Raw genomic sequence first — 16,723 nt, forward strand, 5'->3', positions numbered from 1 at the left:
CTCAGCGGTCGGCCCCAATTTGTTAAGGGTGGAGAGAGAGGAAAGGGATCGTGAAGGACGTGTGGTTGCTACAAAAAGTGTTCGGAATTTTGCAATCAGACTTAGCGGTTCCGGAGGGCGGGGTTGGGGTGGGCTGGATAAAAGGAGGAGGAGGAGCAGGAGACGTCAGGAACCCACCCGGGCTTCAGACACCCGCCTTGCAAGAGAGTGGGCGCGGCCTGGTGTACGCCCCCAGGAGGGTTTTGCATATTTTATGAACCATAGAGATGACTGGATGACCGAGGAGCCTAGATAGGAAAAAGACCACGCTCCTAGCTGATTTCCGCTTCCGCTGAGGCATTGGCCGTTGGTGTGCATCATGGCAACCGTGGTAAGTGCTGGGTGCGCGTGGAGGACCGGGAATAACCCCCCCTTCACGGAGACTGAAGGAGTCTGAAGAGGACTCGTGGGGCTGAAAGAAGAGCGATAAGAAAGATGCCTAACCTTGGGGGAGGAGGGCTGGAGAGAACCTCGGAGTCTGAGGAAGGATGCTGAGGAGGACACCTGGGTCTGACAAGGAGCTACTTGGGAGGATGCATATGATGTCTAAGGGAGAAGAGCATCTCTGCATGAATCTGAAGGAAGGGGGCTGAGAAGGTCGCCTGGTTATCAAGGAGAGGGCTGAGGACATGTGGCTGTAAGGGAAGTGTTGGAGGGGAGGATACAAAGGTCTGAGGGAGGAGGGCCGGTGTGTGCACCTTTGTGGTTGGGGTAGGAGGGCTGGAGCCTGAATCCCTGGGTGTGAGGGAGGAGGACTGGATGAGGCCTGGTTTAGGGAAGGAAGACTGGGGAGAGAAGCTGGGTGTGAGGGAGGAGGGCTGGTGAGGATGCCTGAACTTAGTGGAAGAAAGCTGGCCCTGGACTCCCGGGTCTGAAGGAGGAGGATGGTGTCTTGACTTCTGAGGACGGAGAAAGCCTCGTTATAGCCTTAGAGTCTGATGGAGAAAACAATTATGTATTAAGAATCCTAAGTCTGTCAGGCATAGTGGTGCATACCTTTAGTCCCAGCACTTGGGAGGCAGAAGCGGGCGATCTCTGGGAGTTCAAGGCCAGCCTGATCTACAGATTTGAGTTCCAGGACAGTCAAGGCCTCACAGAGAAGCCCTGACTCGAAAAACAAGAACAACAGCAAGAATCCTAGGTTTGATAAAAGAGTCGTGCGGATACTCAGATTTCTCTGTGAATGAATGAATAAGCAAGAGCCTGGAAAAGCAGACATCGTGTTATAGAAACATCATCCTCTTGATGCAGTCAGTGGCCAGATTCAAAGTCTTGTCTCAGTGTCCTTTGAGGATTGTGAGGCGAGTGCCCTGAGCTCTGGGGAAGAGTAGCAAATGGGAACCAGTGTTGTGTGCCTGAGAGCACAGGTCACGGGGCTGGAGAGATGGCTCAGAGGTTAAGAGCACTGTCTGCTCTTTCAGAGGTCCTGAGTTCAATTCCCAGCAACCACAAGGTGGCTCACAGCCATCTAGAATGAGATCTGGTGCCTTCTTGTCGGCAGGTGCACGTGTAGACAGAACATTATATACATAATGAATAAGAAAATCTTAAAACACACAGAGAGCACAGGTCACATCGATGAGAATGTGTGTCAGGAAGCAGGAGTTCGTGGTGAGAAGCAGAGTACAGGCTCGGAGCTTGGGATCTCATCTAGTGACTTTGTATTTTCAGAACCTCAAAAGGGCTCGTGTCTGTGTGAACACACAGTTCTTTGAATGTTAAAATGAGCGAGTAAACCCCAGGAAGTGAGACATTAGCTCACCAAACCTCCCAGTGGAGGAATACTGTGGCCTTGTGGTGGCCTCAGTTCCATTGTTGAGGCCAGTCAGGTTATAGGAGGGCCAGTAGAGAGTCTGCTGTTAGCATGGTGAGGAAGAGAAGAAAAGAGCCTCCCTCGCCTGAAGTTCTGCCCTGGTAGCTTTAGGTGAAGAGGTGGCCGGGCTGTTGCTGTGTTAGTTGCCTTTTTTTATTCTTCGTTCCCATTCAAGACCAGCTGTCTTTAGGCTCAGGTCCTAATATATTTTGAAATTATTATTACACGTATGTATTTTATGTGTATGAGCTTGACTATGTACTGTGTACACATAGTGCCTAGAGAAGGCCAGAGGAGGGCGTTGGATCTCCTGAAACTACAATTATGGCTTTGAGCTCTTAATCTCTGTGCCATCTCTGCAGCCCCTTTTGTCATTTGTATGAACGTTTTGCCTATAGGTACATCTGTTCACCATGTGCGTGCCTGGTGTCCACAAAAGACAGGAGGGATTGGAGCTACAGATGATTGTTAGCTGCCATGTGGGTGCTGGGAATCAAGCCTGCCTGGGTCCTCTGGAAGAGCAGCCATGCGCTTAGTCACTAAGCTGCTTCCACAACCCCGTGTTATAGGCTTGCTTTTTGTTTGCTTTTCAGGGTTTCTCTGTAGCCTTGGCAGTCCTGGACTCAGAGATCCACCTGCCTCTGTCTCTGCCTCCCCGAGCTGGGGTTACAGGTGTGCATCACTGCCCAGCCAAGCTGTTGTTTTTAAATAATATTTATTATCTGTGTGTGTGTGTGTGTGTGTGTGTGTGTGCGCGCGCACGACCCTGCACAGGCTGGGAGACAGTGCTAAAGCTTCAGGAACTGGAGTTAAAAGTACTTGTGGGCTGCTGTATGGGTGCTGGAAACCGAACCTGCGGCCTCTGCAAAAGGAGTAAATGAACACGCATAAGCACTGAGTCATCTCTCCAGACCCTAAGTTGTGTGTGTATACATATACATATATGTGTGTGTGTGTATAAATATCTTTTTAAGACAGGGTTTCTCAGGGCTGGAGAGATGGCTCGGTGTTTAAGAGCACCGTCTGCTCTTTCAAAGGATCTGGGTTCAATTCCCAGCACCCACATGGCAGCTCACAACTGTCTGTAACACCAATTCCAAGGGATCTGACACCTTCAAGCTAATGTGCATAAAATAAAAACTAAATTTTAAAAGGTTTCGTTAAAAAAAAAAAAAAAAGACAGGGTTTCTCTGTGTAGAACTCACACAGAAAAGGCGTGTGGCTCTATGCCTGGACCTAAATATAAATACATGTATAATTTCACGTGTGTTTGTATGGATGGTCACTTAATAGGGCATGTGTACACATCAGAGACAACTTGCGGGAGGGAGTAGGTTCCCCCATTCCACCATGTGGGTTCCAGAAATTGAATTCGAGAGGCAGGCTTGGAAGCAGGCACTATTACCTGCTGGTTCTCCCTGAGTCCCAACTCAGGCCACTTCTCCTTGGGGGCTTCCTCATTGTCACGTTGACCCGTGACCCCTATAGTCATTCTTTCCCTTCACCTGGGCTCCATTCTCTGACCAGTGGCCTCAACAGGACTTGAAAGCATGGCCTCCAGTTGGAAGGTGCCAGGAACCTAGGATTGCCAGGAACCACATGGACAGAAAGAAGTCTTCTGGACTGTGGCAGCCTTGGCAGCCACAACACCCACATTTTGGGGGTTGTATGTATAGAATTGTTTAGTACAGTGGACTAGCCCCTCCTCTAGGGCATAGAGGCAGTTCTTCCTGGGCCCCATGTGTCCAACTAGAGAGCCAGCACAACTGGGTCTGAGTTCCAAGGGTATTACCAGCATGAACATAGTAGCCTTTAATTTTCTTGTTGCCACAGTGTTAGCCTGACGTCTTCCCACCAAGGTTTTGTAAGCTGCCACCTGCCTTCTTGTACGAAGGCAGGAGTTGTAGCTGGAAGGTGAGTGCTACAGTCGTGACTGTTGCTGTGTCCTCAGCACAGGTTACTCAGCCCAGTTAAAAGCCAAGCAGGGAAGGTGGTGTCTTATGTAGGGTTTCCGTTGTGGTGGTAAAACAACCAAAAGCAACTTGGGGATGGAAGGGTTTGTTTCATTTTGTTTCTGTTGTTGTTTGTTGGGTTTTTTTTGGTTTGGTTTGGTTTTTGGAGATCGGGTTTCTCTGTGTAGCCCTGGCTGTTCTGGAACTCACTCTGTAGAGCAGGCTGGCCTGGAACTCACAGAGATCCGCCTGCCTCTTTGTCCCCCAAGTGCTGGGACTAAAGGTGTGCACAATCGTGCCGGGCTTGGATTTGTTTCATTTTGACAGCTTGTAGTTCATTATCGAGGGACCGAAGCCCAGGCCATGGAGGGCTGCTTGCTGGGCTCTTGCTCCTCATGGCCTGCTCAGCATGCTCTCTCAGCATGACACAATCCAGCTGTGGTGCTGCCCACAGTGAGCTGGGCCCTCCCACATCAGTGGAGAAATCCACTGCAGACTTGCATATAGGCAAATCATAGGGAGGTGGTTTCTCAGTCATGATCCTCTCCTGCCAGGCAGTGATGGCGCATGTGCCCGGGAGGCAGGTGGAGCTCTGTGAGTTCGAGGCCAGCCTGGTCTACAGCGTGGGTCCAGGACAGCCCGGGCTACACAGAGAAACTGCCTCGATGTTTATAAAAAGAAAAGATTTTCTCTTCCATAATGACTCTGGCTTGTGTCCTATCATAAAGCTGACCAGCAGTTGTATTTCAAGGCGTACAGTTGGAGGGGAGTCCTGTGACAGTAGGAGCCTGAGGCAGCTGGTCACACTGCATTCTCCATCAGGAAGCAGAGAGTGATGAGCGCTGGTGCTCAGTTAGGGTGGGTCCTCCCGTCTAACCCGACCTAGAAGCTCCCTCTCAGACATGCCCGGAGGTTTGTTTCCATGCTGATTGTTAACTGCCATCACGTTGACCAATGAAACGTCACAGAGTGGAACACTTCCTCACTCAAAACAGCCAGGAGTTCTGACACTGAATGGACTTTGCTGGGTTTTGAATTCTAAAAGGGCTTTTGTTCTGCCAAGGACTGAAATGACCTTGTGGGAGGCAGAGTCTTATCAGAATCTCTGAGGAGAGTTGGGTCCCTGGAGCGAGTCTTTGCCTGTGGGTATAGTGTTCTGGAGTCTTTTGCTCCTGGATTCCGTCCAGCCTTCTGTGAAGAGAGTGTCCTGGATGTGCTGGTTCAGGAAGGAGGCGTGCTGTGCGGTGGCTGAGGGCTGCTTAGCATGTGGTTTCTTAGATTCATAAAAGATATTGCAAGATGTGCAAGGGGCCGCTCTCTGGATTTCTCTGTCTCTTGCTTCACTCTGTAGCTTGGGCTAGCCCCGATTTGCAGCACTCTTCCTGACCCAGCCATCCCAGTGGTTGTGGGCATGCGGCTTAGCAGGACCCTCCAGTGATCCCAGCCCTCCGTTCCTGAGCCTTTGGCAACCATGAATCTACTTCCTATTTCTAACTTACCTGTTTTGGATACTTCATATAAGAGTCATTCAACATGCAGGGGTTGTTTTGGTTTTCTTGATACAGAGTTTCTCTGTGTAGCCCTGGCTGTCCTGGAACTCAGTCTATAGACCAGGCTGGCCTGCCTCTGCCTCCTATTTCTAAAGGTGCGCGCCATCATGCCTGGCTCAGTGATTACTCCAGCTGTTGTTCCTCTCTCCCGCCCATGTGTAGAGCCCATTCACTTAGCACTTTTCAGTGTTCTTCCTGGGAATGGCAGGAATCAGCTTCACTCCTTTTTACAGCTGAATAATAGTCCACATGTGACCTGGCCGCATCATGTCTGTTCACTCACTGACCAGTGAACATGTCGTGTGTGGCTTTTGGCTGTTGTAAAAAGCGGTCTGCTTGCTTGGTGGGGACCCCAGGGGCCCAGACATCCGGGCTGTGTTCACTCATGTTTCTTCTTCGAGGGGGGATAGTATCAGCTGCTTCCTCAGGAGGAGAGAGGCACAGGAGGCCCTGGTAGATACTTGCTGAATGAGCTCAGCACTCGAGCATGTTGAGCCACCAAGCATGGAGTCCAGGGTGCGCCAGAAGAGTGGACTGTGACCTCTCAGGGACATGTAGTACCTACTGGGAACCAGAGCCCTAGCCTGACAGTCTCCTCGCTGTTCTCAGAGCTCAGGGTTATGGGACAGCAGGGTTCCCTCATCCATGCCAGATCATGCCAGGGCTCGCAGAGGTGAGGCACATCCTGTCTCCTGTGGTAGGCTGATCGCCCTGCCATCAGCGGCACCCCAGAGTGTGGAGGTGACTGCTGTGAGGAAAGGGAGCTCCTCAGGGGCAGCGGGACCTCGAGGGAGGAAGGGAAAGGGGGACAAGAGGGAATCTTCTTATACATTCACCCTCCTCACCTGCAGGCAGCCACCACCAAAGTCCCCGAGATTCGGGATGTGACAAGGATTGAACGAATCGGTGAGTGAGCAGGGTCAGGGGACAGGCAGGCAGACAAGGGGCCCTAGTCTCAGGCTATGCTGCCATAGGCCTGGTGCCTCTATGGGGTTTCTGGAAATTCAAGGAGTGTCAGAACTATGTGTCCTGCATACAAGCGTGCGGGTGTGTGTCTCTGTGTTAAAATGCTCCCCAAGGGTGCACTGGGTGCCTCATTCGTGGGGTGCCTCAGGCCTGCAGAGCACTTGGCCAGTAGGTGGCCGGCAGATTCAGGAATGTTCATGCTGGAAGTGTTCCGTGACCTCAGGAGGTGTGGAGTCTGTCGTGCTATCCCCACGGAGGTGACCAAGTGCCAGAGCAGCTGAGTGGTGAGCCGTTGAGAGCCGCAGTCACCACCTGCAGGGAGCCTGAGGCGGAGAGGCCGGCAAGGCAGCTCCGAGAAGCCCTGCTGTGTAGGCGGCGCACCTGCGTGTCCAGTGCTCACTCAGCACCGCCAAGACGCCGTAGAGGGCGATGGCTCCCGGTGTGGGCTCCTGGCACACTGTGATTCTGTTTAGTCTCTACATGGCGCTGGCTGGCCTGGAACTCACAGAGGTCCACCTGCCTCTGCCGCCCCGGTGCTGCCTGGCCTTGTTCTTCTTGAGGCAATCTCAGGCTGGCTCTGACCTCACTGTGTAGCTGAGGGTGACACAACTCCTGCCTCTGCCTCCCGGACCACCGTGCCCAGCTGATAAGTTCTACATTTTTGTCATGAAATACCCTCCCCACACCCGGTGCTTGCCGAGTCTCATCTCTTCCAGAAGTGACACAAGAGTGTGGTGGCGTGGAGGCAGGTTGTGGTGGGCCTGGTGCCTGTGTGCCCTTGAGCTTCATTATAGAGTCAGTGGCTGCCACACAGGGCTCCTGTCCTCGCCTCTTCCTGGGTGGCATGTAGGCTGGGGCCCTAACCTGCCTTTACTCTCTCCTCATCCCTGTGTGTGAGCCCAGGAATGGTAGCAAGCTCTGGCTTCTCAGGGTGGTGTGGAAAAAGAGCACCTGAATGTCCAGTACCAGTATCTACCCCCCCCCCCCCCCGTGGTCCATGACCCTCACCGTTAGTTCTTGGGCCTTGGTAGTGTCACCCAGCTCTTGGGTGCTAAGCAGTTAACAGTGCTCAGGCATCTTCCTGGTCCCATTCACCCAAGAGGGCACCCTTTTCCTCTGAAGCCCTTGACTCGGGCCACATAGTATTATCTGGAACCAGCCAGTAACACGTCTTCCCTTCCTCCCACAGGCGCTCACTCCCACATCCGGGGCCTTGGCCTGGATGATGCCTTGGAGCCAAGACAGGTAGAGCCAAGGGGCTGGGTGTGTGGGCTGCTCCTTGCAGGCTTGCCTAGGGCTATTCCTATCTTCAGGCCTCTTGGTTCTATGCTAAGGCACTTCAGCCACAGTGATGCACACCTGTAATCCCACTGCTGGGAGGCAGAGGCACACGCATCTCTGAGAGTTCAAGGCCAGCCTGGTCTACAGAGTGCGATCTTGTCTCAAAAAGGAAAAGAAAACCAGTAGACTGTTTTGTTTTCCAGCAGGCAGAGTGTGGTGGGAATACAGTGGTGGCTCTGGAGCCAGTCATTTCCATGTCCTCTCACTTCCCACCCTCCAGGCTTCCCAGGGTATGGTGGGGCAGCTGGCTGCCCGCCGTGCAGCTGGCGTGGTGCTGGAGATGATCCGAGAAGGAAAGATTGCAGGGAGAGCCGTACTCATCGCTGGCCAGCCAGGCACTGGGAAGACAGCCATTGCCATGGGTGAGAGGCCTTGTGGGGCCACTGAATCCCTCCTGTGGAAGTCGGGGGCAGGCTAACTCCGTTTACAGACAGTCACACAGAAGCGTCAGGAGGAGACTGTCTAGGGCCACTGAGCAGTTACATGGGGTCCCTTGTCCTCTAGCCTCAACATTTTCAACACTTGCTTTCACTTTAGGAAAGCACAGGGCGCTGTGCTCCAGCAAGGCTGCTTAGGTTTCGTTCCTCCCTGCTGCACTCCATTCATGGGGAGACAGGGAGGGCGTCCCGCATTTCCCTCGCAGCCGCCGGTGGGAAGCCTGTGTGCATTGCCAGTTCCAGCACATGGTGCCGCAGGGCACCTGGGCTACGGAGGTTGTTTTGTTTTGTTTTGGGTTTTTTGAGACAAATCTCTCTGTGTAGTCTTAGCTGGCTCTGCCTCCCGTGTTCTGGGATCAAAGGTGTGCACCACCATGTCTAGCACTGGTTTGTAACTTTTAATTCGGATTACTGCTGTCTTAATAGAATGGACTACCACTGTGTCCATGGCCTGGAGCCGGCAGCCACCACTGCCTGACTGCTGTTCCCACAGGCATGGCCCAGGCACTAGGGCCCGACACACCGTTCACAGCCATCGCCGGCAGTGAGATATTTTCTCTGGAGATGAGCAAGACGGAGGCCCTGACTCAAGCCTTTCGCCGTTCCATTGGCGTTCGAATCAAGTGAGTGTCCTGTGGGATATCCACTCTGCTTGCCCAGAGCCCTGGTCAGAGAACCAGGGTGTCCCTTGCCAGTCTGACCCAGGCCCTTCCGTCTGTCCCACTAGGGAGGAGACAGAGATCATTGAAGGTGAAGTGGTGGAGATCCAGATTGACCGGCCAGCCACAGGCACAGTGAGTCTCTGAGGATTCTCAGTCCTGACACCTGCGACCCATACTCTTAGCAAGCCACCTGCAGCCAGAAGGCAGAGGGTGGGGCTGCTGGGGGGTGTCACAGGGCCTTGGAGATTTTCTTGTAAAATGAGAAGCAAGTGGGCTGAAGAGTCCCTGTGGACACCGGGAACCGGACCCGTCCCCTCCCCCAGAGCTCCTCCTCCCTCGACCCCTCCAGGGGACCTACCTCCACACATTTCCTGCTTCCAGTGTCACGAGCTGTGTCTGTCAGGTACTAGGTTTGATCTGCCTGGTTGTAGGGAGGTTCCTCTTTTGTTTTGCTGTGTTGGGTTAAACCTAAGGCCCCATGTATGTTAAGCCCTTGCCCCGTTGTTTTATTTCGTGCCTTTAAAGTCACTGGCAGGTCCGTGAGGCAGCTAAGTGGGTGAAGGTACTTGGTGCCAAGCCTGACGTCATTTCAGCCCCCAGAACCCACATGACGGAGAGGGACCTACATTTGTGCACATGCACCTATGTATGTAAATAAATGCCTTTTTTTTTTTTTTAATTTATAAATAGTAGGTTTTCTCACCTCTCTTGCAGTTGGTCTGAAATCTCATCTCTGAGGACTGAGGTGAGATTGTGCAAGGCTGAGGCCTCTGAGTATCGAGGTTCTGGAAGCCTCCCTCTTGTGGGAGCTCTGGGGCGGGGCCCGGGGTCTGCACATGCTGTGTGAGCCCTCCACAGCCAAGGCTGTCTGTCAGCCGTGTTAGAGCATTCTGGTAGCAGTGTGCTCGGTGACAGTTCCTCAGCCGTCACCACCTCCATCTGGTTCTAAAACTTCTCAACCCGTGAGAAGATTATCTCTGTATGCCAACACCCCTGGCTCTTTCTCACCCCACCCGTGTGATCGCTTCCTGCCTCTGGACTTGCAGGTTCTGGATCCTTTGGATGTGTAGGACTGTAGGGCAGTGACTGGTCTCCTGGTTTAGAATTTTGTTCTATAGCTGGGCTTGGTGGTGCACGCCTTGAATCTCAGCACTCAAGAGGCAGAGGCAGAGGGACCTCTGTAAGTTCAAGGCCAACCTGGTCTACAAAGTGAGTTCAGGACAGCCAAGGCTACACAGAGAAACCCACCTGTTTGCTGTTTCTTCATGTAATGTCTCAGCTGTTACTGAAGTGCTTGGAAAGAAGTGCTTCAGCATAGGTGCGCCCTCCTCTTTCATTTGCTGGGTTTTTTTTGGGGGGGGGTTGTGGAGAGTGTGTTTGAGAAAGGGTTTCGTGGAGACCGTTGACACATGCAGAGGATGGTGGATGTCCTGGTGTCACGGTGCTTTATTTCTTTGAGACAGGGTCTCATTCTGAACCTGGAACTACGCTGGCAGCCAGAAAGCTCCAGAGCTCCAGTGGTCCTTTCTTCAACAGTACTGGGGTTATAGGCCTGCATGCTGCCATGCCTGGATGATGATGATGATGATTGCTATTACTGTTTTAACATGGTGCTGGAATCCAAATTCAGCCCTCATGTTTACACAGCAAGCTCTCCTGTATGCCAAGCCAACTCTCTAGTCCTCCACAAGAATTTTTTTTTATACAGGGTCTCAAGTAGCCTAGACTGGCCTTGAGCTTGTTATGTAACTAAGGATGGCTTTGACCGGAGGGTGCCCCACCTCTTGAGTGCTAGGATTGTAGGTGGCCTTCCATGCCCAGCCTTTTGTTTGGGATAGGCAAGCTCTCCACTGAGCCACATCCCAGCCCTACTGCATTCTGAGGTAGGATCTCCCCCTGGCTGGCTTCAGTCTCCTGAGTGCTGGGGCTACAGGTGTGAACAAGCGCTCTTGATTTGTTTGTGTTTTCTTTTGCTTCTGTTTTTTGTTGTTTTTAATGTTTTTTAATGCACAGCCTTGCTGGCTCATGGTCCTCCACCTCCTGCTTCTTACTGTTCAGGTTAGGATGTACAGTCACCCACAGCTTCTTCCGTGTTGTTAATGGAAATGGATTTAGCATAGCTATGCTGCCCAGGAATTTTAATAATTGCGTTCAATCTGTTCATAAAGCTTAGATTTTGTAAATATGGTAAGAATATTATAGATAAGGTTTTTCCCAAAAAATGTCTTTAAGATTTGTGTGTGTGTGTATATATATATATGTACATACAGATACATTATACACACACACATATATATACAGACATATAGATAGGATTTTTTTTTAATTTAATGGCTCAGTGTTCAAGAACTTGTACAGCTCTTCCAGAGGACCCAAGTTCAGTTCCTAACATCCACACTGGGTAGCTCACAGTCACCTGTACCAATATTTTCAGGGATCTGCTATCCTCTTCTGCCCTTTTTGGGTACCTGAACTGGTGTGCACAAACCCACAGAGATACACACAGATACTTGTAACTAAAAAGAATAAAATGTTCAAATATGTATGTACAGATAATCCCAGCTCCCCCTTACCCCCTCCTTTTACCCTGCCTCCTTCTGGGACTACTGGGGTTGGGAATCATTTGAGATTGACAGGATCCAGAGACAGAGAGTTGACTGCCCTAAAAGTACCAAGGAGCGTACGTAGGTCGTGAGGGGAGTGTGGGCTTTTGTTTGTTTGTTTTGTTTACTTTTAATTAACCTTCTCTAAAAGGCTTTTTGTTTTGTTTTTGCATTTATTTAGTGTGTGTAGAGATCAGAGGACAAATTGTGGCACAAACTCACAAGGTCATTAAGATTGGTTTCAAATGCCCTGCCCACCCAGCCACTTTGATGGCCCAGCTTTGTCTTTCCTTTTATTTCCTGCTTGATTTTTGTCCAGGATTCGGGTGTAGCTGGATAAGACAATGAGACTGTGTGAGGATGCTGCTCGGTTAAAGGCCGGGCCTACTTAGAACTGACCTGAGAGCCCAGGGTCATGGCTGGGTGGCACAGTGCTGGGCCCAGGGTTCCAGCCCGGAAATGCCAAGAAAGAACAAAACCCGATGCCTTTCATGAAAGAGCATGAAAGAGCTATGTTAAATTCGACAGCTCCCCACCCTTTTGTGGGTTCACGGTGACACAGCAGCACACATTAGAGGGTACATCTCAAGCCTGGCACCCATGTGATCACCTTCCCAAGGCCAGGAGCTTCCTGTGCCACGCCAGTTTTGAAGCTATGGCCAAAAATGGGTGCCGTCCTCTGAGCATTTCCTGGTGTGTCCCCTCAGGGATCCAAGGTGGGCAAACTGACCCTGAAGACCACTGAGATGGAGACTATCTATGACCTGGGGACCAAGATGATCGAGTCTCTGACCAAGGACAAGGTCCAGGCCGGGTGAGCCAGCGGGCCCATGTGGGCAGCGGGGTCAGTGAGGGGAGGAGGGTCCTCTCACTCGCTGCTGTCACTCCTTAGGGACGTGATCACCATTGACAAGGCTACTGGCAAGATTTCCAAGCTGGGCCGCTCTTTCACACGTGCCCGAGACTATGACGCCATGGGCTCCCAGGTGCGTGGCTGCCTCTGGCCTGGTGCTAGGGTATTTCACATGACCTCCCACTGGGGCCTACGCCCTCACTGCCCTCACTGCCCTCACACCTGCCCTTGGCCCTCCAGACCAAGTTTGTACAGTGCCCGGACGGGGAGCTGCAGAAACGCAAGGAGGTGGTGCACACTGTGTCCCTCCACGAGATTGACGTCATCAACTCCCGTACTCAGGGCTTCCTGGCCCTCTTCTCAGGTCAGCTGCCCCTCCCCACCCAGGCCGAGGCACCGCGCATGTGTGCCTCTGCTGCTGTAGCCCTCTTTGTCCTCCCTTCGTCCTGCCCCTCTCCTGGCACTGCCACCTTTCTTCCAGACCTGCTGCTTGCCTTCTCCTCTCCATTTGAGGCGTCCTTCCCGCAGTGCCCTTAGTCCTCCCAGGGTCTCTGCCTGCTGCCCTTCTGGGGCATTTCAGGGTCCTGGCCCTGCTGCAGCATCGTAGCCCTCTCCCTGCTTCATCTTTCTCTGTCTTTGCCCAGCCCTGCCCCTGACCCCAGTCTCTAGCTCAACAGATACCCCTATCTTTGGCAGGAGACACGGGGGAGATCAAGTCAGAAGTCCGAGAACAGATCAATGCCAAGGTGGCTGAGTGGCGGGAGGAAGGCAAAGCGGAGATCATCCCTGGGGTGAGTGGCTAGAGCCGAGGCGGGTGTGGACGGGCCTGGGAAGGGACAGGGAATGTTCAGGCTATGCCCCAATGGCTTCCAGGTGCTGTTCATTGATGAAGTCCACATGCTGGACATTGAGAGTTTCTCTTTCCTCAACCGGGCCCTGGAGAGTGACATGGCCCCTGTCCTCATCATGGCCACCAACCGAGGCATCACCCGGTGAGCAGCTTTGGAGGTCTCTGGGGAGAGGGTGCTCTGGGCCAGGGGCTGTTGACAGTGTCCTCAGGGTAAATGCATCTTCTGAATGCTGTGCTGGGTAACCGAGCACCTTCACCATGGTCCCCACAATCCGGGGCAGATCTACAATCTGTTCAGCTGTTCAAAGTTGTTGGCCAAGGCACCCGAAGGTGCCCCAGGAAGTTGGCCCTGCGCTGAGCACAGGGCTGTCTGTCAGATACGTCACAGACTGCTGTGATCAATCATGGCATTCCGGCCCAGCCAGTTAATCATCACAGCGCAGAAGTTTTGACGAAAGATGCTCCCATAGTCCTAGTACTATGTAGGCAGAGACTGGAAGAGTTTAAGTTTTAGGCTAGCCTGGGCTACATGGGACCCTTTCTCAAAAGAAAACAGGTCTAAACAGATGGCTCCCAGGTTAAGGGCACATACTGCTCTTGCAGAGGACCTGGGTTTGGGGAGCCAGACTCCCTGTTTTTACCATGGTGTCCTTTTGTAAGTCACGTCTGTATGTGGGAGGGTTTATGTGCAAGCGTGAATGCAGGTGTGGGCAGATCCCCTGCAGCTAGACCTCCAGGCAGTTGTGAGCTAATCGACCCGGGTCCCCCGCAAGAACGGTGTGTGTTCTCTCTCTGATTTACTTCTCTCTGTGTCTGTGGATATACACAGCAGCATGTGGTGCCCACAAATGCCGGTAGAGGGCGTCAGGTCCCCTGGAACTGGAGTTACCTTAGTTGTGAGGAAGGCAGAGAGGGCAGACAGCCCAAACAAGCTGTGGCCTGGCTACTTGACCCACTCCATTTCACAGAATGGGCCAAGAAAGCTGAGCAACTTGCCGAAGGCCATAGGCTTGAGGGTGGCGGGGTAGGGGCACAGGCAGCCTTAGACCAGGGCATGGAGAGCGCCAGTCCTGAGGACGCCTTTGTCCGCTGACGTTCACCTGCAACCCCAGTACATGAAAGTGTGTGGCTGGCAGGTTGGATTCTGGCAGCCACCGTGAGCCACCTCCCTGGAGAGCAGCGTTCTCATATTTGTGGCTAAACTGCCTCTGACTGGAACAAATTGCTACAGGTCCCATTGCCATCGAGAACTGTCTGGGCTTGCCGGGGCAACGGGACAGGACGGCCACTAGCACAGCGGGCAAAGGCTGCTTGCATAGCCTTCAGCTCCCACGTGGGCTATGATGGCCAGACTGGTTTCCAGGAACATCCACTAACTGTCTTCCCTGACCCCCAGGATCCGAGGCACCAGCTACCAAAGTCCCCATGGCATTCCCATTGACCTGCTGGACCGCCTGCTCATCGTGTCCACATCCCCCTACAGTGAGAAGGACACCAAGCAGATCCTGCGCATCCGGTATGGCATTCGCCTGGGCCTCCGGGTCTGCAGAGACCAGTGTGGCATCCCAGCCGTGGGGAGAGCTGGCGGTGGGGTGGGGTCAGGAGGCCCTGCCTGTGGTTCTGAGACCCGGTGTCCATGTGTGCTAGGGGAGGGGTGGGCTGATGTGCCGTGATCGCCTTCCCACAGCTGTGAGGAGGAAGATGTGGAGATGAGCGAGGACGCCTACACAGTGCTGACCCGCATTGGGCTGGAGACCTCCCTGCGCTACGCTATTCAGCTCATCACGGCGGCCAGCCTGGTGTGCCGGAAACGAAAGGTCAGCCAGCAAGTCAGCCTGGAGGGTTGAGGGGTGGCCCCTAGGGTGGCCCATGGGCCACGGCACATGGATATTGGGTGGGCCCTCAGAGTCACAGCAGCCCAGGCCATCTTAGAGGAAAAGGCAGGAGGAGGGGAGGGCCGTGCTGACATGAGCCGAGTCCCCCCCGCTCCCAGGGCACAGAGGTGCAGGTGGACGACATCAAGCGAGTGTACTCCCTCTTCCTGGATGAGTCCCGCTCCACACAGTATATGAAGGAATACCAGGACGCCTTCCTCTTCAATGAGCTCAGTGAGTGTCACCCAGGCTGTTGGCACTGTGGGAGAGGGTACACAGGAGCACCCTGGCCCTCTCACATACTTGGTTTTCCCTCTCTGCAGAAGGCGAAACAATGGACACCTCCTGAGCTGACACTTCTCCTCAGCCACCCCTATGCTGTTTTCTACAAGTTCTGACGGTGTGACTTTTTATAAAATGGTTGGAAACTGGAGCTCTGCTGTGTCTTCAGTGCCCACAGGCTGACACCCGAGTGCAGTTGTAAAGCCTTTATTGGGAGGGACAGCTGGGACACCTGCTAGCTCCCGGAGATAGAGGAATTAGGGAGTGGGTGTCAGAGGAAGAGGAGTCCAGGGAGATGGGGGAGGTTACAGGTCAGTGGTTGAGTCCTAGGACCCCCACAGTCAGAGCTACTGAGACGGCAGGGCCCACAGCGGCAGCTGAGGGCCACAGGGAAGGAAACCGTGGGGTCCACACCAGGTGGGCAGCCAGGCAGGCGGACAGATGCGAAGCGCAGCTCACGGTAGGTGCACACTGGCTGGGGTACTGGAGGCAGAGCAGCCGGCAGGACTCGGACCTGCGCCCAAGTGGAAAAAGTCTTCATCTGAGTGCCCCTGCCCCCAGTCCTGGGCTGCATGCCCACTGCTCCTCCATCCCCCCTCAGTAGCTATGACCCTGCCCAGATGCCATCTCTGTGCCCACCGCCACCAGCTGTCTTAGGGCTAGCTGTGGTGGCAGCACCCTCGGTCAGAAGTGACGTCCCTGCCCGTTGGTCAGCTCACCATGCTAGGACAGTAGCCGGCACAGATGCTGGTGGTGAAGGTGATGCAGACTGGGCAGAACTCCTTCTCTGCGGCCAGGGTTGTGTTGACAGGCCGGCACAGTGGCCGAGGGGGCCCTCTGCAGGCCCACAGCACGCCAGGGCTCAGCAGCAGCCACAGCAGCAGCCCCTGGGATGAGCCAGTGTCTGAGTCCAGCCCTGACCCAGGTTTTCCATCCCAGGCTTTGAACCCACTCAGCATAATACAGCTCCCGGCCTTCAGGACCCATCAGCAGCAAACAAATCCATTTCTCTCCTGCCTGGAGTCCGCCACTAGGAGCCCCCTCCTACCCGCCCTCCCTGCCTTACCTCACAGGGCTGTCGGTCTGTGCTAGTTGGGGTCTAGTGGAGGCGGGAGGCGCTCAGGCCCTAGTCTTACCTGGAGCCTCTCCATTCTTGATGCCTCCCCTACCTTGGCCACCTGGCTTTATACCTGTGGCCTGTGGGGGTGGCAAGGCCACCCAGCAGCACCTGTGGGCTTGGGTAACCTAGACACTAATCTCCCTGGGGGCGAGAGACGGGCAAGGTCAGGCAGGCGAGGGACGGGCGCCAGCGTCGCAGTGACGTGGCCTCATACTCAGCCCGGGTGTCTGAGCTTCGCTCACGTCGGGAGCATAGAAACAGGCACAGGAAGGACCCATGGCTCCTTCATCAGGAAACCGGGAAGGGGAGGACTCTGCAGGCTGCTAGCTGGGCCCCTAAGATGCCAGAGTAAACCTCAGGCAAGCTGGAAGCTAACCTGCT

At 53.7% G+C, this 16,723-nt stretch overlaps 2 protein-coding genes across 3 annotated transcripts; one reads left to right on the forward strand and one right to left on the reverse strand.

Moving 5' to 3' along the window:
- The first annotated feature begins 156 nt into the window (after window positions 1-156).
- Ruvbl2 (RuvB like AAA ATPase 2) lies at window positions 157-15,373 on the forward strand. Of its 2 annotated transcripts, XM_055613630.1 has the most exons (15): window positions 157-370; window positions 6,206-6,260; window positions 7,510-7,565; window positions 7,882-8,023; window positions 8,592-8,721; window positions 8,826-8,892; window positions 12,071-12,177; window positions 12,256-12,349; window positions 12,457-12,580; window positions 12,913-13,007; window positions 13,090-13,208; window positions 14,463-14,582; window positions 14,754-14,883; window positions 15,060-15,174; window positions 15,264-15,373. In XM_055613630.1, the coding sequence occupies exons 1-15, from the start codon at window positions 359-361 to the stop codon at window positions 15,287-15,289; spliced, it is 1,392 nt and encodes a 463-aa protein (XP_055469605.1). In that variant the 5' UTR covers window positions 157-358; the 3' UTR covers window positions 15,290-15,373. The 2 variants fall into 2 exon arrangements, with proteins under 2 accessions (XP_055469605.1, XP_055469606.1); XM_055613631.1 differs by lacking the exons at window positions 157-370; window positions 6,206-6,260; window positions 7,882-8,023.
- Window positions 15,374-15,419: 46 nt separating this feature from the next.
- On the reverse strand, window positions 15,420-16,614 carry Lhb (luteinizing hormone subunit beta). The gene is made up of 2 exons (XM_055613628.1): window positions 15,942-16,614; window positions 15,420-15,736 (listed from the first exon to the last, which is right to left on the reverse strand). Exons 1-2 carry the CDS (start codon window positions 16,179-16,181, stop codon window positions 15,494-15,496), a joined length of 483 nt encoding a protein of 160 aa, XP_055469603.1. The 5' UTR covers window positions 16,182-16,614; the 3' UTR covers window positions 15,420-15,493.
- Window positions 16,615-16,723: the final 109 nt, after the last annotated feature.

This window comes from Psammomys obesus, unplaced genomic scaffold, assembly GCF_907164565.1.
Source record: "Psammomys obesus unplaced genomic scaffold, mPsaObe1.curated_primary_1811, whole genome shotgun sequence".
Lineage (NCBI taxonomy): Eukaryota > Metazoa > Chordata > Mammalia > Rodentia > Muridae > Psammomys > Psammomys obesus.